This window comes from Odocoileus virginianus, chromosome 4, assembly GCF_023699985.2.
Source record: "Odocoileus virginianus isolate 20LAN1187 ecotype Illinois chromosome 4, Ovbor_1.2, whole genome shotgun sequence".
Classification (NCBI taxonomy): Eukaryota; Metazoa; Chordata; class Mammalia; order Artiodactyla; family Cervidae; genus Odocoileus; species Odocoileus virginianus.
Window position 1 is genome coordinate 7289626 of NC_069677.1, and position 26525 is coordinate 7316150.

At 36.9% G+C, this 26525-nt stretch overlaps 1 protein-coding gene across 7 annotated transcripts in view; it reads right to left on the reverse strand.

The window, feature by feature from the left end:
* Positions 1-1490: 1490 nt before the first annotated feature.
* The window catches only part of GSK3B (glycogen synthase kinase 3 beta), a 275257-nt gene continuing 250222 nt past the window's right edge, over positions 1491-26525 (reverse strand). For 5 of the 7 annotated variants that reach the window (XM_020901778.2, XM_020901774.2, XM_020901735.2 and 2 more), the window contains 2 exons: positions 16927-17025; positions 1491-1667 (listed from right to left, as the gene is read on the reverse strand). In XM_020901778.2, coding sequence (XP_020757437.1) covers positions 1600-1667; positions 16927-17025 — 167 coding nt within the window. In that variant the 3' untranslated portion in view covers positions 1491-1599. Of the gene's footprint in view, positions 1668-12158; positions 12209-14080; positions 14161-16926; positions 17026-26525 lie in introns of all 7 variants that reach the window. The other 2 variants (XM_070466019.1, XM_070466020.1) reach the window with 2 other exon arrangements.

A 26525-nucleotide genomic window follows, 5' to 3' on the forward strand; every position in this document is an offset into this window, starting at 1 on the left:
TATAAGGCCCACATAGATGTCAACCTTAAAAATATAAAACAAACTAGCTGTGAAAATCTATTTCCTCACTGCCAACGTAATCCTTCAAATCTCCTTGCTTTCCAAGGAATATTGCTTTTTCTTCAAAAACAGAGACTGAGTCTTACACTGTTCACTGATTATATGAAGAAAACAAAAACTCTTAACTAGGTGTAGGGGGAAACATCCTCATGCTTCAACTAGTCAAATTTGATATTGTGGACAAAAACAGAAAGACAGAACAAAACAAAAAAACCCCAAACAAAAGGCAGTACTGAATCTATGTATATAACACATATACACACATTTATATAATCAGTTTTCCTATAAAGTCAGCAGGTACAAGTGACTGTTTTTATCATTTTGATGTGTAGTTTTCAATATTCCTACCATCTAAAATCATCATGGCCTATCTCACATGCATCAATAAATATAATTTAAAAAGCTTGAGGTTAAAAAAGCTGAAATTAAATACAGATTCTGGATTTGGAGTTAAAATTAGAACTATATGCAGAATGTAGCAATTTCTGCAAGCTCAATTTGCAATTAAAAAATACGAAAAATAAACCAGTAGACTGTTACAATTCACATTATTTAACTACAATGTCCTCTCAAGTGTATCTTTCCAAGGGAAGCAACTTTAGAAAAAAAAATCTGGACAAATTCATTCACAGTGGTGAGATCTGCCCGGCCCATCCTCCTCTTCCAGGTTCATCAGCTTTTACCTCTGCAGCCAGAGTGGCCGGCTCAACACCCTTCTCGTTCTTCTCCTAGGTCACTAGATTAAAACTGTACTAAGTTTTATAGAGAACCTTTGGTCTGGCAAACAAAGACCCACACAAAGAGCACACACGCTTCTCCCCTGACAGCTTCAGAAGTTTCTTTACCTACAGAAGTTTCTTCACCACTAGCATTGATAAGAGTAAAATAAAACCTTGACATCAATTAAGAATTTTCCCCTTATAGATTCAAACTTTATTGACCCCCCGGGTTACAAATGACACACATTTCCTTTGTCTGCCACACCTGCCATTGACAAGCCAAAGGCAAGTCTTCAAGTACCCGAGGATATGGATTAATTTTACAAGTGACATTTAAGCCCCCATTGAGTTACACCTGCTAAGCTCCCAACCAATTTCAAGCTGTGCACTATACCCAAGTCTTACACTTGACTTTAAAGAAAACAAAGTTCAAAAAAACCTCAGCACAGAACAAAGTCTTCTTCTTTTGTGGAAGGGGCATGAGGCAGGAGTCCTGTTTTTAAAGTATACAACAGCAGACTTTTGATAAAAAAAGATTGTCGTGGGAGAGAGACTGTGTGTTCTAGTGCTCCGCTTTCCCCCTCCCCACAACCCCTCCCACCCCTGGATCTCCCTCAAGTGAGAATACAATGAAACTGGTTTGTATTTATAGATATTTTACAAGGTTAAATAAGAACAACAATAATAAAAAAAATTGAACACTAAAATGAATAGGGTTTTTTTTCTCTTTTTAATTTTCTTTCCAATCGTGACCAGTGTTGCTGAGTGACACTCAAGTAAACTGGTGGTTGTTCCTGTGCAGCTGGCTGCTTGGGACTGTTCAGGAGGAGTCGGAAGCTGATGCAGAAGCGGCATTATTGGTCTGTCCACGGTCTCCAGCATTAGCATCTGCAAATTGAAAGCCCCAAGAGAGAGCATGAACAATGCTGTAATAATCCAGAGAGAAAAGAACGTGGCCTCAACTGCAGACTGAGAGCTGTATCTGGAGTGTTGTTTTAAATATGGCCAATACTATGACATCTCAGTCCCTCTGCTGGATCCCCAGGTTGGGAAATCTGTTGTGGGTGCTAGAACTTTTACAGCAGTGCGAGAACTTCTTTCGTACAATTGTTCTCCAGTTTGCAGGTTGTCTGCTAGGCAGTCTACGGTGGGGCTAATGGTGACCTCCTCCAAGAGGATTTATGCCACATGCCATGCCTCCCAGGTCTGCGGTAGCCAGAGTCCCTCCCCCCGAGGCAGACCACTGTTGACCCGTGCCTCCACAGGAGACACTCAAAGACAGGTCTGGCTCAGTCTCTTGTGGAAAATTCTTAAAGAGACGGAAATACCAGACCACCTTACCTGCCTCCTGAGAAACCTGTATGCAGGTCAAGAAGTAACAGTTAAACCAGATATGGAACAATGGACTGGTTCCAAGATGGGAAAGGAGTAAATCAAGGCTATATATTGTCACCCTGCTTATTTAACTTATATGCAGAGTACATCATGCGAAATGCAGGGCTGGATGAACCACAAGCTGGGAGAAATAACAATAACCTCCGATATGCAGGTAACACCACCCTTACGGCAGAAAGTGAAGATGAACTAAAGAGCCTCTTGATGAAGAGGAGAGTGAAAAAGCTGGCTTAAAACTCAACATTCAAAAAATTAAGATCATGGCATCCGATCCCATCACTTCTTGGCAAATAGATGGGGAAACAACAGAAACAGTGACAGACTTTCTTTTCTTGGGCTCCAAAATCACTGTGGACGGTGACTGTAGCCTTGAAATTAAAAGATACTTGCTCCTTGGAAGAAAATGATAAACCCTGACAGCATATTAAAAAGCAGAGATGCTACTTTGCTGACAAAGTTATGTCTAGTCAAAGTTATGGGTTAGTTTTTCCAGTAGTCATGTATGGATGTGAGAGTTGAAGTGTAGAAGGCTGAGCATTGAAGAATTGATGCTTTTGAATTGTGGTGTTGGAGAAGACTCTTGAGAGTCTCTTGGACTGCAAGGAGATCAAACATCCATCCTAAAGGAAATCAGTCCTGAATATTCTTTGGAAGGACGGATGCTGAAGCTGAAGCTCCAATACTTAGGCCACCTGAAATGAAGTGTTGACTCATTGGAAAAGACCCTGTGCTGGGAAAGATTGAAGGCAGGGGGAGAAGGGGATGACAGAGAAGATGGTTGGATGTCATCACTAACTTGATGGACAGAGCTCCAGGAGATGGTGAAGGACAGGGAAACTTGGCATGCTGCAGTCCATGGGGTTGCAAAGAGTCAGACACGACTGAGTGACTGAACAACAATAACAACGCTTTGAAATCTGAATTTCTTTCTGCACAGATCTAAGTATGTGCCTTGGGTGGGTCTCAGTGCAGGAAGATGGTGCCTCTGCATAAGCTACATACAGACTTATGCCAGAGAACATTTCTATCAAAGCTCTTGCCATAGTTGGGATTAGCATAGGATGAATATTCAACTGGAATCCAGCTTACCTGAAAATAAACGAACAGTGCACAGCTTGGAAAACTTGCTAGAAATTCTGAATGGTGGTATAATATGCCATCTGCTTAAGTGGGTGAATGAGTGGAAGCAATGAAAGCAATATGGGTCGGTGTTGATAGGCAAAAGCACCAAGCATAAATCAAACTCGACTACTTGTTTCTAAGTATAGTCCTTCTCCATTATTCACAGAAATGGAAGACACAACCAGCAAAGAAATAGCCACTGAAGGACCAATTCCCTTATTCAATTCAATAAAATATCTTAGAGTCAAACATCAGAGCATTTGAGCTTACTTTGCCTAACACTCTGGAAATACATATATCTTTACTACTTACTTTAATCCACACCCCCACCGCCCCAACACACACACTTTTTAAGGTCCACTATTTCAAAGCCTCCAGTAACATTTAAAAAGGCATTTAACTGTGTCCAGATTGGCTCTCCATCTTGGGTAGGCAACAAACTGTTGTTTCAGTTGCTAGTCAAGTTGCATCTCTGTCTTACACACATGACTGGGATATATGGCTAGGCAAATTTCCTCTCAAAAACTTCACACTAAGCCCTGATCAAGAAGAGAGGTGGCCTGACTGAGATGGGCAACTTCCAAGAGCCACCATCCTAGAAGTCCACCACTCTTAGCCATCAAGCCTGGTGACACAAACAAAACAGGAGTTCTATCTCCCTCTGGAGACTGTGGCTTTCCTGAATCCTATGAGTAAATTTTATGGCTGAATGCAACATTTGGTCCTTGAATCTTTCTACTTTGAATTTTTTAACTGAGCAGAAAACTGACCCCAAGGACACACAGCAATTCTAACTTAAGGAACTCTTGTTGCTGTTCAGTCACCCAGTCGTGTCTGACTCTGCAACCCCACAGACTATAGCACATCAGGCCTCCTTGTCCCTCACCATCTCCCAAAAGTCTGCCCAAGTTCATGTCCACTGCATCAGTGATACCATCCAGCCATCGCATCCTCTGACACCCTCTTCTCCTGCCCTTAATCTTTCCCAGCATCAGGGACTTTTTCAGTGAGCCAGCTGTTCCCATCAGGTGACCAAAATACTGGAACTCTTTAAGGATTAGATACTCAGCTTATCATGTTGATGGCTACTCTTTAAAAACTATACTTCCTTCCAAAATATCTGATTATTCCTTTAAACAATCTGCCCTTATACTTAACTCAACCTTTGGGGAAGAAATGTTTCTATCTCTTAATATGAATGGTTGTGTTCATTCATTTTATTTCCTTCAAAGCAGCTTCAAAAATGCTTCTAATCCTATTTTCATGCAAGTAAGTGCAGGCATTATGACATAAGGGTTCATCTATTAGGTCCACATTGCCCATGGCATGGCATCACATTAATTTATCTGTATGGCTCAAGGACAGGTGGCAAGAGGATATATGATATTTAACATAGAACCTATGCTCCAAAGGCAGGTAAACAGTCTTTCACATTAACCAGGTAGTAACTGTACCTAATACTTCATTCATAACTCCTGTTTTTTCTTGTACGTGCCCTGCTTATCAGGAGTTTTATTCTTAATGATCATTCAAATTCTGTGTCTCAATAACCTAACATCAATTCCTATTCAGGCCACAGGTTCCTATAAGGCTTTTGCAGGAAAAATGTTCATTTTCATAACTTAGGCACAGGCTGCATTAAAAACAACACTCCTGAGAAAGCCTGGAAGACACAAACATATGTCAGAATATAACACTCCTCACAAACCCTGCCATTTAAGCATCTCTCATGCTCTGGACGACACTCAGAACCTATGCATGATTATCATCAAACAGAACTTCTCTCTCATTTTTAACATGTGAGGATGACAGGTGAAACTGTCACATTATGGTCTTCCTCAAGTCTCTGAGATCCACCAGTCTTCAGGAATTTATCAGCACACATATCAGCATTGTCACACCCCTGGCCATGCTGGTCATTAGCTATCAGCCAACACTCACCAGGACTCATCTACATTGCCAGCCAGCCCATTATTACTCTTTGGCAATATCCTATTTAGCTACTAATCTGCAGATGACCTTGTACTGGCTATTACCTATGAGTTTATGACACTCCCCAAACTAGTCTCCTCTTCCTTGGATAAATCCAAAGACCTGCTGATATGATTATAATAAAAAGCACAAGCCTTTTAAGTGGACATATAATAAAAAACAAAATCACCTTCTGAATGATAAAATTTTAAAAGACATTCATATTTCTCAGGTTTGTAATTTAATGATCTCTTATTTTTCTTTGAATCATTTCCAAATCACTTGATGAGTAAAATTTTAACAGCGAATTACTTTGATTACAATTATTCTTGTATCTAAAGTCACAGCACTGAATTCATTCATCAAAAACAAACCCAAAAAATAATCCCAAAACCTCTGCCCAGTGCAGTGAGCTCTACTTAAAACCAGGTTATAAAATTCCTTGCTGAGAAAAAGAATAGAGTTCTCTATTTTTCAGAGGGATATAAAACAAACACAAGGAGGAGAAAAGCAAAACAAACAAAAAGATGTGAACTTCCATAAATTCAACAGTAGCTCCCCAACAGACTGCCTGGTTCATTGAACGAGCAAAGCTATGTTTTTAAAGTTCTTGGTATATATACCAGTTGTTACCTCTGTAACCTTGGGCAAATTATCTCATTTCTTTGTCCATTCATTTTTCCCGTTTTCAAAGTGGGTACAATAAGTGTGCCTATTCTTACAATGAGGGCTGAATGACATATTTGCAACATACTTGGTATGATATCTGGCACATTGATAAGTCAGCAGCTGCTATCACTGATGCTGTGGCGATGGTGGTGGTTGTTGCAGTCACACTAAATTACACATTTGTGTATTTCTAGATGTCTCTTTTATCTTTCCATTTATTGGACAATTACTAAGCACTTCTTAGGCCTTATTACATAGATGGTGGTATTATCACCATTTTACGTATGGGGAAATTGTGGGTAGAGAGGTTAAATAACTGTTCCATAATCACACAGCTATTAACTTGTACAATGGAGTTTCATACTCAGTAAATATTTGTGAGAAAACTTTTGTGAAATTGGATTCGACTTAAGGAAGATAAACAATCTTAGCCTGTTCTTAAATCATAATGCCAGATTGCATCACTTTTATCAGTACATATGTAAAGAGAAGGGAATGAAGAATCAAGATGAGCTTTGTTGCTTTTATTTTCTTTTTTTTTCCATTTATTTTTATTAGTTGGAGGCTAATTACTTTACATCATTGCAGTGGTTTTTGTCATACATTGAAATGAATTAGCCATGGATTTACATGTGTTCCCCATCCCGGTCCCCCCTGCTTTGTTGCTTTTAAAGAGTTGTTTAGACAGAGAGAACAGACTTGCGGTTGCCATGGCAGAAGAGGGCAGGGGAGGGAAGGACTGGGAGTTTGGGATTAGCACATGTAAACTCTTTCATACGATAGACAAACAAGTGGGTCCTACTGCACAGCACAGGAAACTATATTCAATATCCTGTGATTAAACATAGTGGAAAAGAATATTTTTAAAAAGAATATAAAAAAATCATTACTATTTAAATGTTTGAGAAGAAAAGTTATAGAAATTGCAATAAACATCTAAGTCTAGTGACTGTTTATCAGAATTTTAAATTATACTGTCAATTCTGTATATTTGTTTACAGAGTTGAATCTGAATCAACATGGACCCTCTATAATTTAAATGTTCATTAATTTAAAATTCTCAAACATTTAAATAGTCCTTGCTGAGAAAAAGAATAGAGTTCTCTATTTTTCAGAGGGATATAAAACAAACACAAGTCTGTTCTCTATGTCTAAACAACAACAGAATGATTACCTTTATGAGCCATAGGAGACAAGCAGAAAAGATTTCCTATCAAAGGGAGAAGAAAGGGCTTTCATTCAGACCTAACCCCTACATAATCCAATATGATTTATAGAGTCTACTTCTATTAACCAAAGGGTTATTACATTAAAACAGATCAGTGAATTTATAATAATAAAAATTACCAGTATGGTTATTTTATTATCTAATTTTCAAATAGTTTGAATAGGATACACAGAGATAAAGGCATTTTGTAAACAACTATAAGTGAAGTCGCTCAGTTGTGTCTGACTCTTTGTGACCCCATGGACTGTTGCCTACTAGGCTCCTCTGTCCATGGGATTTTCCAGGCAAGAGTACTGGAGTGGGTTGCCATTTCCTTCTCCAGGGGATCTTCCCAACCCAGGGATCAAACCCAGATCTCCCACATTGTAGGCAGATGTTTTACTGTCTGAGCCACCAGGAAAGATTATTTACTGATTTCCAACATTCCTAGAAACCAATGCTCATTACCAGCCCTCTGATACACCATAAACCAACAAACCAAGGATGGATTTGAGGGAGAAAGGAGAGAACAGTCAGCTTTGGGGGAAGAAGGGATAAGATCATTCTTTTTACACTGTGGTAGCCACCCTCCAAGATGGCCTCAATGAGGCATGCACCTCTTGATGTCTATACCCTTGTGTAATCCCTTCCTCTAATAAATAGGGCCGGCCTATGTAACACACAGGGTATCACATAAATAATGGTGTGTGACTTCCAAAAATCTGGACATAAAAGACACTGTGGCCTCCACCTTCTCTTCCTTGGATCACTTGGTCTAGGGGAAGCCAGCTGCCTCAACATGAAACACTTGTATAGTACTCCACAGAGGTTCACACAATGATGGGCTAGGCCTTCTGCAAATGCCAGCACAGATTCACTCCCCACAGGAATGAGCCATTCTGCAAGTAAAGCTTCCAACCCCAGGCAACAATCCTTCAGATGCCTGCAGTCCTGGCCGACATTTTGGCTACAACCTCATGAGAAACCCTCACCCAGAATTACACAGCTAGGCTGCACAAAAGCTGTGTGAGATAATAAATGTTCACTGTTAAGCTGCTAAATTTGGGGTATCCTGATACATGGCAGTAGATAACTAATGTATACATTTTCACAAGCCAATGGGAGCACTATTGAGCTAGTCCCTCTACAAAATTTGGTATGCTCCTAATAAACTGTTTAAGGAATGGAAGACTGCACCAGTTGTCCATTTGTTTTTCCCCTAATCCTGAGAAGAGTCTATGGTTCTATGGCTCTGGTACTGGGTATGGCAAAGGGCATTTGTACATGTATTGAGACCCATTTTATTCTGTATGACCTTAGAGGTAAAAATGACAAGTTGGGCAATCCTATAGTGAAAAACTAAGGGCAAAGCTCTAAAGTATTAGGTTCCCCCAAGAGTACACCAGGCTGTGACTTTTGTCCTAGAGTAGATTTTTATGTACAGAATTCCATATCTGATACACATATTTTCCAGGAGAGGAGTCATAGTTTTATTTTCAGATTCTTAAAGATCTGTAAGAGCTGCTCAATAATCGAGTCATGGATTTGATGGGCAGCTGTCTCAATACTGAGGAAACTGCACCATCTGGTTGCTTAGGTGGTAAACCAAAAGTTCTCACCCTGACCTCACTCTTACACTTACCCTGCCAGTGCATCAGCAAGCCCTGTCCATTCTCCCTCCAAATGTGTCTGATCAAATGTGTAAAATGTGGAGCGGAAGGAGAGTGAAGGGAAGGCCCCCCCATTTATAAACTGGGGCCAAAAGGTTTAAATAGAAAAGCAGAAAATAAGGGAACAGGTTAGGTGGAAAAGGACAGAGAATAAACAAGGGAGTTGGGGTTCCAAAGGTTCAGTATTCCAGAACTATAGGTCTATAAAAGTCAAATCTAATTGATACAAGTGTTCACTGTCTGGCCCAAAAGCAATAATGGAAATGTTCTATCTCTACTCTCCAACAGGATGACTGTGAGCTACATTTGGTTATTTAAATTTAACTGAAATTAAATAAAAATAAAATGTAGTTTCTTATTTACTCCAAATATGTTTTCAGGTTCTCAAAAGCTATAAAATCATTATTGGCATATCAGTGAAAGAGTATATTTCAGATATATCAAATCCTTTTTTGTGCTTTACATGTACTTTATAAATATACTTGGGAACTTTAAGTATACTTTACTTAGTTTCTTTATTATGCTCTCCTAAGCCCATTTTGTGCATTTCTATTCATGAGCCATCCTAGTTTTATAATTTAGAACGGTCTCATGACAGCTCGACTCCCCTAAAAGATAAAGTTCTGGAGCCTTGGGCTATGTTGTGTGTATTGTGTACACCCTCAGGTCCCAATTTGAGATGTTCCCATTCAAGCTGTTACAGTGGAAATGCCTCTACTTAAAACTAGGTCTCACATTAGTGCTATTAACGGACACATGAACAAGCAACACTGTTACTCACAAAGAATTAAAGGTATATCCCAATGTTACATTTAAACTAAAACCACACTCTACACTAATGAAATCAAAGTATCAGCAGTAAGGAAAAGGATTCAATTTTTGTTTTTTCTCTTTATAATGTCTACCATGATTTTGATAATTTTGTGTGTATCATAATGAGGGAGCACTTCTCAGCAAAATATCAGCACGTCTCTTGTCATATTATTACAAGGAGAAGATGTGGCATGAGATACCATGGTGGATTCAGTCATTTAAAAAACAGAACCGTGTATATTATCTAGGGTGAAACAGATCACCAGCCCAGGTTGGATGCATGAGACAAGTGCCTGGGGCTGGTGCACTAGGAAGACCCAGAGGGATTGGGTACAGAGGGAGGTGGGAGGGGGGATCGGGATGGGGAATACATGTAAATCCATGGCTAATTCATGTCAAATGTATGACAAAACCCACTACAATATTGTAAAGTAATTGCCTCCAACTAATAAAAATAAATGAAAAAAAAATAACACCAAAGCTAAAAACCATTACAAAAAAAAAAAAAAAAAAAACCAGAACGGAAATTCAGGCACCAGTGAGGCAATCAATCCAGCAGCAAACCTGGAGGGCTCATCAACAATACTGTCGGCTGGCAGCAGAGAGACCTTAGCTGCTATGTGTTCAGGGGCAGAACACGTTTTAATTAAGAGGCTTGGCTGTTCAAGGTAAAAAACTGAAAGCCATGGAGACAAAGGATGTGTTTTCTATCTTTTAAGTTAAGAAACTCAGTTGACGAATAAAGAATAAGAAAAGGCATATGAATATAAACAGGTGACTTCAAGTAAGGAACTGAGGAACATTGGAAGAATACCCAGAAGAATGTCTGATAGGATATTCACTGACTCAATCAAGAAGATTTTACATTACTTTTGGAGGAAGGAGGGAAAACCCAGGTAAAATTTTCGACTTAATAGGAAACATGATTTACATTAAAATAAGCAATTTCCTAGAAGTGATACTTAGCACTGCTGTGGTGAAAATAATACCAAGATGGTATGACTCTAGGTGTCTATATGCAGCCTCAGTAAGTGAACTTGAAATCCTAACAGAGGGGAGATACAATTTCAGATACAGTCTCACTGGTGTCAGTGAATTTGTCAAAGTGTCACATATGGATGGAAGTCTATACTTCAAAACTTCCAACACAAAACCAATAGGAGGAAATGGGCACAGAACTGTCCCTAACAAAGATACCCACCTTCTTCATCTACTAAGTTGGTAATGCATAAAAATACAGATGTGCTCATATACACTCTGTCCCCCCACCTCCCTCACCCCGCCCCCCACCACTCTGGCCGGCGAGTGCTGAAGTAATGGAGAAACGAAAAAGTATGTGCATTACCAGTGTAAAATGGGAAAAGCTTTCTGGATGACAATTGGACAGTATGTACTAAAAAGTTAAAACTTCCTTACACATTTTGACTCAGGAATTCCTCTAAAAACTGGGACACAACTCAAATGTCCAATAAAGAATTAGTTAAATAAATTATGGTATAGGCTTAGAATACTAGTTGAATACTATAAAGTCATATTATCACCTTCCTCCGTATACCGTAAGCTCATTAAAAAAAAAAAAAGCCAGTCTCTCTGTCTTACTCATGACTAGACTAAACTATACAATATAGTGTTACCTTTGATTTTCTTTGGAAGTGAGAATATGGAGAGTTTTATTTTCTAAAATAACTAGATATTACTTTTTTTTTTCTTTCCAAACATAACTAGATACTATGTTTTTAACAGAGAAAAATCCTTACATTTGGATTAGGATAAAGTGAAAACAGACAGGAAGAGTTACGAAGAACACCATCTGAGGGCACACACTGTGGATTCTACAACTAGACAGGATATGGATACAGCTTTCCCAAGTGCACACTATAAAAGCACCACAGGCCAGTGATACTTGGGGAGGGGATGAAGGGAGGTAACTGTCATTTTAGAAAAGTAAGTATTCAATACACTGACTTAATGTAACATTCTATTTGTCAAATTCAGTGGTAACAAACAATGGGAGAAATTATTCTGGGTTTAATTCTGTCCAGCTAGAAAAAAACTGGCTGGTGATGGAGAAGGTGACAAGGTGACAGGAATTCTGTGGTAAAAATAACTGTAATAGAAAAAGGGACCACTAGCCCTGGTTAAATCTGAACTATGACTCTAGCAAAATGCATTTCAAAAAGTTCAGGGAACAAATAAGTATGATTTTGTAGTTAGACTCTTCAAAGGGGGCTAATAACTGACAAGAAATAGAAAATTATAAAAAACAAAATTCTGACCAACCAAACAACTGCATATACTCTCTTTGCAAAGTAAAAGGAGAAGGACCAAAGAACCCAAATAAAAGGGTTTTCCTTGATGAGCTCATAATTTAAAAAGTAGGGCACACATCCCAGGAAGAATAGAAAAATAAAAATGTGAACCTGTCAGAACAAGCCAAATTCAGTTTAAATGAGGTTAACAGCAAAAGGTTTTCAAAGCAAGACCAAGAAAAGTTAAGCCCTCTGACCAGGTAAAAAGACAGAGAAGACAGACCTTGTCCAACTCTTATCATGATTCCCTTTTCTGTTAGAAGGGTTTTCAACCTGAAAAGGATATAACAAAAATCCTAATAAACAAAATGCAGCCCAAGGAAGGTGAGGGAAATCTATACATTTTAAATGTCTTTAAAGCCAGAATCTATAGTCTAAAAACACATTCTAAAACAAATTACAGAAATTCAAGTTACAAATATTTAAGCACTAGAAACTTCTTTTAAGTCTTTAACAAAATTTTTTTCATTTCCATCTTTGATGCAGTTTCTTTCTTGATGGAAAAAATCTGAAAGTTTTCTTGACAAAAGCAAAGTATTTTTACTAATTTTCATAACATTATTATATAAATGAATATTGCAAAGGTTGGTCTCTAGCAAACAACAAGAAGGGTAATTCAGAGTTAATTATAGAGCATCAGAAGAATAATCCCTAGGTAAGCCTGTCTAGTCCCATTTAACTTATTTTATCAGTAACCTTGGTAAAGGCAAAAAAAAAAAAATCTAGTAGGCTCTACCTTGTCCTCTTTGATATGTTTTATTAGTTGTTCAGGGAGAGGCAAAAAATTGGTATGTTTATAAAATGTGCAGATGACAAATAACTATATAGAAAACCTAACATTCTGATATTTTAGAACATATTCAGGATTAGGATTTAAAATTCTCATTAGTATGGAGAAGATGTTAGCCATAGTCATCATTAAAATCCGAAGGACTTTTTCAAGTAAGAATTGGGTTGGTTTTCTATAACCCCAGAGTAGGGTCATTGAGTGAAAGAGGTATAAGGGAATAAATTTCTAACAAAGTGATACAAAAGTCGAATGTGCTACTGAATATTCTAGTTTCTGAATATATACAAGTATGGGACACTAGGCTTTCAGTAGATAATAAGGAGGGTGAAATGAAATCAGTGGTTTTCAAATTTCTTTTAATAGCAGAACCATTGCCCTGGAAGAAACCTTACTCAGAGGACTAATACAAAACAGACAGAAAATTGCTTTAGTTGAAATTCCCAACTACATCTTACACTTAACTCATCTGGCACTGGATCAGATGATCTCTAAAGTAATTCTTATGATCTTATGATCTTATATTCCTGAAGATTTATTATTCTACAGGGTCCAGATGAATGGTCTCCCAAATGGAATGAATGGGAGGATCTGTTGGGGGTGTGGAGAAAAATCAGATAGATACAAACACTGATATAAGAAATTATACTTTATGATTTGAGAAGAGTGTATACACTTTTCAGAAGTTTCTCGTGTCAGTCAGAGCCATGGTCAGATATAATGCCCAGGAACCGATGTGTTTTAAAAATGATTTAAACACCGAAAATTTTTGAGGGAAAAAACCTCCATATCCACTGATTAACCACAACTGTTTTAATTTTTGTATATTTCTTTCTAGTCCTATCCACATGCAAATACACATTTAGGCCCAGTTACCAACATGGTACGTAGGATTTTAAAATTTTCTCCATGTAATTTAAGATGAATACTTCCACAAATCTAAGTTTCATAATAACTATCTTTTATAGTTACATAAAAATAGAGATTTCATAATGTATTGAATCATTTTCCTACTGCTGACCACTCATATCATATTGACTCTCCTTTTTGTTATTATATAACTTGTTGTTTACTCACCAAGTCTCACTCTTGCGACCCCATGGACTGCAGTGTATGTACCATGTTGGTAACTGCCTAAATGTATATTTGCATATGGACAGGACTGGATAGAAGTAACTACTCTTATTTAGTTAGAGGTACATATTGCAATTCATTCACCCAAAGGTGAATTATTGTGGTGCTGTAGCTAGGGTGGGTGATTAGAAATTCTAATTTTGAAAATTCTGAATTAGAAAAATTTCCAGGTTCAGATTTTCAAGGTGTGAGGCTTTGGAGTGTAATATTTTACTTCTTCATACCTTGGAGTAGACCTGGAAATGCTTTGTCATGTTGGCAGGCATTCACTTCCTCCCTGCTTGGGTGGAGATGGGATGTCCATCTATTCAGGTGAAGAGAGTCATATATTCTTTTGTCATAAAAGGATGGATGTCAACCCTGTCTTTCACATGGCTGGTTTTCAACACTTATGAATCTGTCCTTACTTGGCAATAACAGTAAAGTGGTGTAGCAGTTTCTTTCCACTGAAGGCCCATGTGACCAGGCAAAGTGTTAAGCAGTTTGTACACTTTATATCTTACTTCTCATAACTCTATGTAGTGGGTATTTACTATTCCTATTGTATGCATAAAGAAATTGATGCTGAGAGACAGCAAAGAACATGTATATTTTAAGATCTTACTAAAGAATGTAACTTATACTACCAAATACTTATTTAAAATATGTATACATGCACATACATATGTATTTACTTAAATCTGGGCCATTAAGGCCATACAGTCAATCCCTTCATTTAGATGAGCATTTCCTAAGATGTTAGGTGACATTACTTGGCTCCCATAACTTTGGCCCCAAAGAAAACTATTTTGCTTTAACCATATTGTAGTGTTGTGCCTTTAGCTCATACTGAGGGGCATTTAAAAAAGTTTCCAAATGGAGTCACCATTACATTTATTGTTGAAATGGTGACAAGAGTTTCATTCACTCTCTCTTGTGTGTGCACGTGCTCAAGCGTGTCTGATTCTTTGAGACCCCATGAACTTATATAGCCTACCAAGCTGTTCCTAGCCATGGAATTTTCCAGGCAAGAATACTGGAGTGGGTTGCCATTTCCTCTTCAAGGGGATATTCCTGACCCAGGGATCGAACTTATACCTCTTTCAGCTCCAGCAGTGGCAGGCGGATTCTTTACCACTAGCTTATAGTACCAAAGTTGCAGCCCTAAAGGAGAACCACTTCTCAAACAGCAGGGTCAGAAATGGTGTGCTTCCCCTAAGCCACCAGTGTGCTTTTTATCTAATGAAGTATATGGGAAATTTTAAACAGATAACACTTCCTTATTTAGCCACTAGGAAGCTTAGTGAAATATCTGAAATCCTTCCTTGTATTAAGATACTTAAGGCATGCATTTCTTTAAACTAATTTTAGCTCTGCCCTTAGTCTACTATTCCTATAAAATTCCTCATATCCTGATCTACTTCAACTTTAAAGTAAATTCTCAGGATCAAAGCTCAATGCCAGTTTCCATATTTAAGTTGAAATCTGATCTCAACAGCTATAAAAATGTATGTACAGCAGTAAAATTATTTTTTGATGACTGCTGTAACTTATATCAAAGCAACATCAAAATCAGGTTATACTAGGCTCCTACCAGGCAGACAACTTGCCCCAAATCTTAGTTGTAATCATTAACTAGTATTTCACATTAAGAAAATCATTTAAAATTACCCAAAACTTACCAATCATAATTCTCATTGTATTCATAGTCGAAAACAATTCCTATAAACTAACTCAATAAGTAAATGTGCTAGTTTGGGATTAGGGCCTATTCAATGTTTTAAACAATCAACACAATCTAACCTAGGCCAGTGATTTAAGTTGATTAATAGCTCATTGAAGCAATTCTGTCTTCCTTCTAAATACAGGTCATAGTTAAAAGCAAAACAAAAAAACTATTTTTTCAATTAAAAAATTCAAAGCACATTTCCGTACATATTTGATATGTACCATATTACTTGAGGAGAGCATTGCCACTCATTTTATAGATTGAGAAAATGAATAGTACATTACTAAAACTAATGAAGTTCAAACGACTTTCTCAGGTAGCATGTGCTGATGAAACTAGAACTAGAAAAGAGACCTTTTTTTCCTAGACTTTTTTTGGAGTGAAGATGGGTCACAGATTAGAATGAAATGTTGTCAATCTTTATTAGCAACATTCAAAAGATTAAGTCTGGATAGGAACAATCAATTCTGTCAGACAACAGAAGGTAGATTTTGACCTCACTGTTGAATGCTAAGAACTAGTAATGCAAGGTTTTATTTCCTGGAGCATAAATGTCCTTGGGCAAATAATCTGATCCAACGAGGTTCAATGCAACAGATAATTAAGTAAAAATGAAGTCAGCTCCTGACATCTACATTTTGGGGGCTGTGGGGGGAGTCCAATTATGCTACCGATTTCTAACTTCATTTTAGCTGTCCTTTGGAGGACCTTCAGTTCACTCAAGGGTTGAGTATTTTCAGAACATCGTAATGTAATTCTAATCAAATGAGGTCCCAATGTGAACCAGCTCCAGGACCAGCAGTATACCTGAGCTCTAACGTGAGAGATCATTTGGGTATTTTGGGGGGGCAGGGGATAGACAAGATTTAGTCATATTCTGATCTAAGTCTTAGCTAAATGAATTTGCATTGCAGCTTCAGCCCTTTAAATGATTAAATTACACCAATCTACATTCAAACTTCTTGAAAATTTGCCTCTCCAGTATATTAATATAATTTACATTCAGGGTAATGGAATTAAAGTGAATTATCTTCAATAAGATTACATTTCTGCAGACCATTTTCTGCTATAAGCATCTCACTTAATATATTAATCAAGAAATTATACAGAAAGCATGACTTTTAAAATAACAAAGTGACATCACTTATATTGTAATAAGATATTTATACCTTATAAATAAAGCATTTATGGGGTCCTTTCATGCTTTTTGGAAATTAAAGCAACACTTCAGTCACATTTAATCATTTGGCTATGCTATGTTTTTGATAGCTGGAAGGTACTAAACATTCATATTCAACAAATGATATAAAATGGAGACAAAACCAAATCATGCGTTTTTAGAAGAGACTTCTGTGTTCTCACCTGAGGCTGCTGTGGTATTTGAAGGAGTTGAAGCAGCTGCTTGAATCCGAGCATGAGGAGGAATAAGGATGGTAGCTAGAGGTGGATTACTTGACAGTTCTAGAGAAAAGGTAAGATACATGTGTTAAGAGTCCATTCTTAACTCTGTTGTGAAACTATTTTATTGGTATCAGAACAGAAGACATGGCATTATAACACTGGCTTAACAGAAAAAAAGACACGATAAACCTACATCTGAAACTAAATCATGAGCGAGTAATTAACCTATACAGCAAGGCCACCAATATGTTGTGATATATAACAAAAGCAAAATTCAGGTATCTTTGAGAACTAAAGATAGGCTGGGGAAAGGTACTGGCCAAAATTTTGAGGGTAAGCGTATTAATAAGATATGTTTCCATCATTCATTAACTTAAATATACTAGGTTTCCCCTTGCTACTCTGACAACATCTGACTGCAGGGGTTGACAGTGATAGGATCACAGAAAAGAAAATATAACTGCAGTCTGTACATTGGCATGCACAGACCAACTTACTTGATGGCAGGTATGATTTATCCAAAGAGTAGTGGAAACAGGATTTAAGAAACATGTTAATTCTCATTGCTTTTGCTGAAAACAAAAATGTCTACTGAATCCTATTTTGCTTTTTTTTTTAATTTAAAATACTGTTTATTTGTGATTTTACATTAATTAGCATTACATCTAAGAGCAATATCAGATAACATTTATACATTTTCCACAGGACACAGAGGTTCATTGGCTCATTCTTTATGCCAAAGCAAGTAAATAGAGGCATTAGCAAAAGGTGCAAATAGTTCACTGTTGCATTTAAAAAATACTTATGCACACTGCATTCATTTAAGATATATATATTTTTAAAAAGTTATGGAAAGTATAGTTCACAGGTTACTGTTTCTACATATGTTGTAATACAACATAAATGATGTAGAACAAAAAAGAATCCTCAAACACAGAATTAAGCAACTGAAGGTTTCCACTAAGATTAAAACACTGACTCCAGTAGTTAGTGAGATCTAAAACGAACTTTCCAGGCTCCATTTCAACTTTGCATCATCAAACACTCACAGTCAAACAGAACCAGCCCCGCAACACACTACAATCCATGGAATTTTTTTTATACACCAACTCACCCTCCAGAAATACTTTGGATTATTTTTACTCGTTGACTATTTTGGATCATTGATTTTACATTGATTTGTGACATTACTTGGGTGAAAGGAAAAAAAAAAAAACTATATTAAGCCTAGGTTTAAATTTGTATTTACATTAGAAAGAAAGTTAACTGAAAAGATAAGAAAAATTGGTAAAAATTAATAAGTGGTAGTTTTCTCATGGTGGGGGTGTGGGGATTAGACCCACTGCTTTCTTCTAGTGCCACCTTCTAAAAATCATAACGTTAAAAAGGATTTCACCCTTTTAAAACCTGAATGTCAACTAAGAAATACAATGGTTTTGGAAGAGAATCAGAATTTCAGCAATTGGGGACATGCTTTCAATAAATTACACTTCAAATCCTATCATGACCGTGCAGCATCACCCTAGAACTCTTCTCCTAACACCTCTCTTATTCCCGTCACTGCTCACTTCCTCTCTCAGTCTCTTCCTTCCCATTTGGTTACCATGCGAGGGCTTCTTCATTCATTAGCAATACTAAGAGAAAAATACATTATAAGGTTCAAATATGAATCTTGTTATGCCTTTAAATGCTCGAATCCCCTTTTGATACTAAGTCCCTGGATTCTTTAATTATATTTAAAGTATACTTAGTACCAAGCAGCCTCAAATGTGCTCTACTGTTAAATGATTAGCTAATATGCTTATGACATTTTTATACTGAATGGTATACAAACGTCTCAACATACAAAAATCGTTTTTGCCAGAGTTAAACTAAATAACCCATGTTATGTGTATAAAATCCCCTTCATTGAAAAATAAGGGGGTTTCTAAACTAATAAAAAAGGAACTTTTCAAAAATTATAGTTTACTAAAATGACCCTTTTTTTTTTTTTTTTTGCAGACAAAGTTACTTCAGGTGAGGAAATTTCATACTATGAATAAAATTCCAAATGAATCTTTTCTTAACTTTAAAAAAGACAATTATGTGCCAGTGTATACTAATGCTATAGATTCTTATCTTAGAAGCTTTTAAAGCATTCTGTTATGCCCATTGAAACAATGGGAACCCAAAAGTTACAGTCAATAATCATGATAAAAAACTATAATCTCATTACCAAGTGAAGCAGGTTTTGAGAAACAAAAATTCTCTCACTTGTTCACTGGTAATTTCTTTCTAGATATTATGTAGAAGGCCTGAAGTAATTCAGACAGATATCTGTTTGTGGGGATTATAATAATACTTCATGAGGGCAAAGCTAATCAAAACTAGCAATTGTTTAAAAATTCAAAACCTTTTTGGGACATAGAAAATGAGAGATGACTTTGAAAGTGTGTTTCATAATATGCTTTTCTTTTAGTAAAACTCTTTCCTGTTCTTAAAAGTCCAGTTTGCTACAGACCCCCAATCTGATCTACCACTGCATATTAATGATCAACTTATATGTGGTTTTTAAATGTGCAACGTCACATTGTAATAACAATTATAAAAGACTCTATTTAGGCTTCAACTTTCTCCTTTTTTTTGTTCTTTTTCAGAAAAGAAGGAGTGCGGAATTTCTTCTTTTTCTTGGATGGTGACTTTGAAGGTGAGCCTTCAGGTGACAGGACTTCTTCAATTTTTTCTGGAGACTTGATGGTTTTTAACCTAGTAAGACTGTTACCTTTTAAAAGTTTAAAGTAGGCTTTTATCTGCATGTGGAAGTTTCTCTCTGTCAACTGTATGCAAACTGGCTTTCTTTAAAGAATCAAGTGCTGTATATGAGTGTTGAGAAATAATTTTAAGATGATATTTGATCTAATAATGTAAACAGTTACTGAGACATGGTAGTGAGCTTGTACATAAAAGCATCTGGTGTTAATTACAGGTAATATGATTGTTCTTCCAGTCTGCCTGGGATAACCCTGGTTTGTTCTGGCATGTAACTAGCGAGCACTCATTTCTACTCTAATAAGTGTTGTTACAAACAATTCTACCTATTGTTCTAATAATTTAAAGGAATAATTATACAACCATACTAGCTACAGGGAGGTGTTATCCTCTGAGCTACAAGTAATAATTACAGCATGAACTAAAAAAAGTTAGGAAATAGTGTTTTCTTTAAAGCAAAATTCATATAATATAGAATTAATCATTTTAAAGTATATAATTTTGCTGTATTCAGTACATTCACAATGTTGTACAACCATCACCTCTACCTAGTTTGAAAAAATTTTCATCACCCTAAAGGGAAACCTTAAGCAATTATTCACCATACATCCCTCCTGCCAGCACCTAACAAGGGAAATATCATTTTAATGCAGAACTTTAAAAATGTTCTGGTACAAAGTCCCTGGAAATATTGACTTAATCAACTTGGTGCCTAAATATCTAAATTTTGTACTAAATCTGATACTCAGATGGTAAAAAGAAGCAACATGCTGATGTCAAGATATATGGAAAATGAATGGCAGGAAAAGCTCAAAACCGAGAGAAGACCATTCATTATCTTTTCCCCTTCAAAGAGAAGACTTAGGTCATCTCATCAAATAATAACCTTCCCTGAGTTGGAAAATCACTGCCTTAATGATCAGGTTTGAAGAAATGCTGTTTTCTCATAATCAGCTGTAGTAGCTATTTCAGTTTTCACTGAGATACAGAAAGAACCTATGTAGTTTTACTTAAATCAGTCCAATTTTAATGCAATCTCACACCTACAAAAACAGGAGAATCCCTGATAATTGTCGGGGCTGATGACTTTCCGGTTCTAGGAAGAGAAATTAATGCAAGATGTGGTAATTACTCTTCAGTAATCTAAAAGACAGTCAGATTTACCATCCCACTTAAAACTAAAATTTCCTACAATAAAAAAGCTTCTTTAAAATCCACCCATCCATCTACCCACCCACGCCCTCATCCAACTAACACTACTGGGCATGAAAGACTGTGTGAGGTCCCGGAGAGACAGGTAAAAAGATTGTTGTCTCTGTCTACTCAACAGAAATGGAAAAATGGAAGGACAATTATACAAATAAGCTGGCAAGAAAAGTAATGAATCAACTCAAGACAGGTGCATTTTTAAATTAAGAGATCTCTATGACCATGTACCCAACATCTAAAAGAAAATCCAGGGACTTCCCTGGTGGTCCAGTTGCTAAGACTTCATGCTCCCAATGCAGGGGGGCACAGGTTTGATCCCTGGTTATCAGGGAATTAGATACCACATGCCACAACTAAGACTTCACATGCCGCAAGTAAAGATCCCACATGTCGCAAAGAAGACTGAAAATCCTGTGTGCCACAACTAAAGACATAGCACAGCCAAGTAACAAACATTTTTTAACATAAGAAACCATATTATCTTCATTTAAGTATTTTTTAAAAGCATATACAGCCTTTTAATTACAGTCCTGTTGTTGACTTTCGGGCACAGATGCTGTTAGGCTATTTTCTTCCTTTTGTAAAAGTATTTAAATTTATTTACTTTTGATTGGAGGATAGTTGCTTTACAATATTGTGTTGGTTTCTGCCATATATCAATATGAATCAGCCAGAGGCATATGTATGTCCTCCCACTCAAACAAAACATTTGAAAAAAAGAAAATGTAAAAAAGGAAAAGATGACCAGATATTTTAAGAGCTACAGTTAAGATAATCTTTAAAATAAATTGAATATAAGTGGTTTGTGGTCACATACTGCCCACTTTCTCCCATTCACTCACTCATTTACCAAATCACCTATTCTTGTGTATATGCACATCCAATTGAGGGCCATGGTGGTTTTGTGGTTTTGCACACATACACATGAAAGGCTTGAGAAAAACAATCTTCTTTTTCTCTAGGTAATACAGGAAACAAGGAAGCCCATAATATTAGTGGGGCTAGCCGTGGAGAAGAGGTGGGAAAGAATGAAACTGTGTTATCCCAGAGACATGGAACAAAACAAAATGGAAACAGGTTCCAGAAGGTTTTAAAACCCTTAATGTATGATAAGGATTTCTTCAACCAACTAAAGATGCCATAAAACTACTCATTAAAAAAATCACATAGTTTATCAGTAAACATTAAGAATGCTTTGATGGTGAATTAACATACGGTCCACCATCAAAACACAATGCACAATTTGAGCAAGAACAAAATGAATTTAAAGACAGCTATCAATAAGCCAACCAAGACAGGTATCAACTGACCAAAAGGATAACCAAACTCATTTAACTAAAATTTGCTACACTATTTATATTAAAACTGCAGAAGAAAAATTCCCTTGAAAAGACCACCATTAAGTTAAGCAATCTTTTTAAATGTTAAAAACAACAACAAAACCTAAATCTAGTTGCTGGCAAACCTGAAGTTTCCCTTAAAGTTTCTCTTCATCTAAATGTAAGATTTCCAAATTTATTTATAAGGGCAGGTTTTTTATTTTTAATTTAATTTTTTGGGGGTAAGGGGTAGGAGTAGGTGTAGGAAGAGGTATATATGTATGTTCAAACTGTGCTGAATGAAAGCTGAGGATAAATTTGAGAATAGTAATCAATGTAGAAACCAGAGGGAAGACATCAACTCTTTAGTAACTAGACCTACTCTGACAGTAATAATAAAATACCAGGCATAAGGTAGAAGGGAATCTTCTTTCTTTGTTAACTTTGAAAGGGCTCAACCTGCAAACCCCCAGAAAGAGTCACTAAGAGAAGCAAATTTTCTTTTTTTTCTACAAAGAATTTGAGGTCTTCATGTATGTATGAGGTCTCTTAAGTATAGATGAAAAGGACCAGTTGTCTATATAATCAAAACTGCTATTTTTTCCCCTATTCACAAAAAGGTTTAAATGATTTAACAATGGCATGCACATTTTATTTGGGTACTTTTCTGAGGAGCAATTCAAATGCTAGGATGGTATACTTTGATCTTACACATACTGAATTCTAATGTTGCTTATCTGAATATATACCGTTTAGATGAACAGGTAACTCCAGCACAACTACTTCTCTCCTAACAATTTCAAAGGGCCCAGGAAATCTCTTAAGTTTCTGTCGCTGACGACATACTCCACACACACTCAGGAAAGTAAACACTAAACTAAACAGAAGATCAGACAAACAGTAAACAAACTGCAAAGCCTGCTCCTGCTGCTTGATAATACTGGCAATGTTTCATGAGCAGACTACATGATAGCTGTATAATCCCATGACTACTTTGCCTTGGAACTGCCCAAGAGGGAGGGTCACAATTTATACTAATGATACACTTAGAAGTTATCTACCAAACTGGTAGTATTTTTAAAGTCCTGGTGATTAAAAAGAATAAGCTTTAGTAACCTGAAAATGTTATACTCAGAACTTCATTCTTTTTTTTTTCTTTTTAATTAGAGGATAATCGCTTTACCTGGCTGCGTTGGTTTCTGCTGTACAACAATGTGAAGAAGCCATGCGTATATAAACCTCTTTCCTCTTGAGCCTCCTCCCTCACACCCGCCCCCCCCCCCCCAAGTTGTCACAGAGTATCGATTGAGCTCCCTGTGTTACACAGCAGCTTCTCACTAGCTCTTTTACACATGGTAATGTATATATGTCAACGGTTCTCTCTAGAGAATGGACCCGTGGACACAGTGGGGGAAGGAGAAGGTGGGACAAATTGAAAGAGTAGAACTTCATTCTTGATGAAATGTAATAAATGGCTTCTGATGCCTATGTCAGAAGTTTTCTCTACCTCTTTTATACTTTAATAAACTTTTATTACACTAAAGCTCCGAACAATCAGTCCTGTCTCTGGCCCCGGATTGAATTCTTCTCCTCCGGAGGCCAAGAATCATGGCATATTTTTGAGGTTCAGCAACAACCTTTCAGTTAGACTGAAATTTTGAATTTATCATTCTTTGCTAAATTTGTGTCTGTCTTCTCTCCTTCCTTTTAACTCCCTCCATGGAGTAGGAATTCTGACCATGAATTATTTAGTGTCCATTTTGCTGTATCTCAAAGCTTCAAGTGTCAGGTAGAGGTGTATAGCAATAGATGGGCAAATAGTAAGATTATAATAATGTACAATTTAAATACTAAGACAATATTTGAACATGAAACTATATGATTTTGGTCTCTGTAAACCATGATTTGACATTTTCCATATCATTTACCTGTGTTTATTTGCAATTTAGCAGAAACTTTGTTATTGGATTATTGTTTTTTTTTCCTTAATTACTCTATATAAAGTTTTATGCAAACATTATTTTTAAACTTATATCTAACTTATTTGATGCACTGTATTAGTTTATATAAGTGAAGTAACATTATAAAATATCACATTTAAAAATAAATTTGTATGTCATAATTAACAGATTTCTCCTGCAGTTTACCTACATCTTTACAATTAAATAATTGAGATATTACACCTTCATAGAATACTTTAAAATTGAATAAATGGAGGTTGTATTTCACCTCCCTCTCTTAGTTCAACATGCTCTCTACCAGCCTGTTTTCTGACCTGTGGAATAAGCAAGATAAAATGACAGTTTCCCTCTGGAGTGTATCAAAACACGCCAGAGCAATAAAAACTATGATAGCAAAGATTAAGGTTTCTGACCCCAATTGTGGCATTTCAGCTTTTTAGAGAGACTGGTCTCACTATCTCTCCTCAGTGCACAGGATGTTTCACAAACATTTTGAAACGAAGAAATCTCTCTTTCAGAATGGAGCTCTTGGGATGATTTAAATCTCTTAACCCCCATGGCAAATTTCTCCATCCTGGAGGATTAATTGACCATTCAGTCAATAAACTTTTGAAGACCTGAAGGGAAATTTACAGCTGTCCACGAAGGACACTTAAGGGGGGGGGGGGGGGCGGCATGTTAAAAAAACAAACACAGGTTTTTATTTAAAAGAGGTTACAACTGAATCATGGAAATAAATAATACATGTAATTAGAATCGATGTGACCCTTAAAAGAATAAACTGACTGTTGACATAGACATTTATTTCCTAGTAGGTTTATGTCATTATGTTAGGTTCAAAAGTGGATTAGCCTTCCTTCATGGACCCTTGTATATTAAGGATAAGAAACAATATAGAGGATACAATTTAGTATAGGATTGAACCATGTATAGGATAGAATATAGTCAATATACTAGGAGGCAAAAGAAAAAAAAAGAAAAAAAAAAAGAAATGTAATAAATGTGGTGTTACTGTAAGTTGTTTTATCCAACTAAAAACAACCTTTTTGAGCATTTAATAATAACAGGTACTGCTAATATGTTGAATTCTATAGGGATCACTTTGTTTCCATTTATACCATGATTATCAGCAATATGTGAACCGTGAACTTCCAGATGTTCAAGCTGGTTTTAGAAAAGGCAGAGGAATCAAGAGATCAAATTGCCAACATCTGCTAGATCATCAAAAAAGCAAGAGAATTCCAGAAAAACATCAATTACTGCTTTATTGACTATGCCGAAGCCTTTGACTGTGTGGATCACAATAAACTGTGGAAAATTCTGAAAGAGATGGGAATACCAGATCACCTCAACTGCCTCTTGAGAAACCTATATGCAGCTCAGGAAGCAACAGTTAGAAATGGACATGGAACAACAGACTGGTTCCAGATAGGAAAAGGAGTACGTCAAGGCTGTATATTGTCACCCTGCCTATTTAACTTATATGCAGAGTACATCACGAGAAACGCTGGGCTGAAAGAAGCACAAGCTGGAATGAAGATTGTCGGGAGAAATATCAATAAACTCAGATATGGAGATGACACCACCCTTAAGGCAGAAAGTGAAGAGGAACTAAAAAGCCTCTTGATGAAGGTGAAAGAGGAGAGTGAAAAAGCTGGCTTAAAGCTCAACATTCAGAAAACTAAGGTCAGGCCATCTGGTCCCATCACTTCATGGCAGATAGATAGGGAAACAGTGGAAATCAGTGGCTGACTTTATTTTTCTGGGCTCCGAAATCACTGCAGATGGTGACTGCAGCCATGAAATTAAAAGATGCTTACTCCTTGGAAGGAAAGTTATGACCAACCTAGATAGCATATTAAAAAGCAGAGACACTCCTTTGCCAACAAAAGTCCGTCTAGTCAAGGCTATGGTTTTTCCAGTAGTCATGTATGGATGTGAGAGTTGGACTGTGAAGAAAGCTGAGCACCGAAAAATTGATGGTTTTGAACTGTGGTGTTGGAGAAGACTCTTGAGAGTCCCTTGGACTGCAAGGAGATCCAACCAGTCCATCTTTTTTTTTTCCTCAACCAGTCCATCCTAAAGGAGATCAGTCCTGGGTGTTCATTGGAAGGACTGATGCTGAAGCTGAAACTCCAATACTTTGGCCACCTCACGCGAAGAAATGACTCACTGGGAAAGACCTTGATGCTGGGAGGGATTGGGGGCAGGAGGAAAAGGGGACGACAGAGGATGAGATGGCTGGATGGCATCACCGACTCGATGGACATGAGTTTGGGTAAACTTCGGGAGTTGGTGATGGACAGGGAGGCCTGGCGTGCTG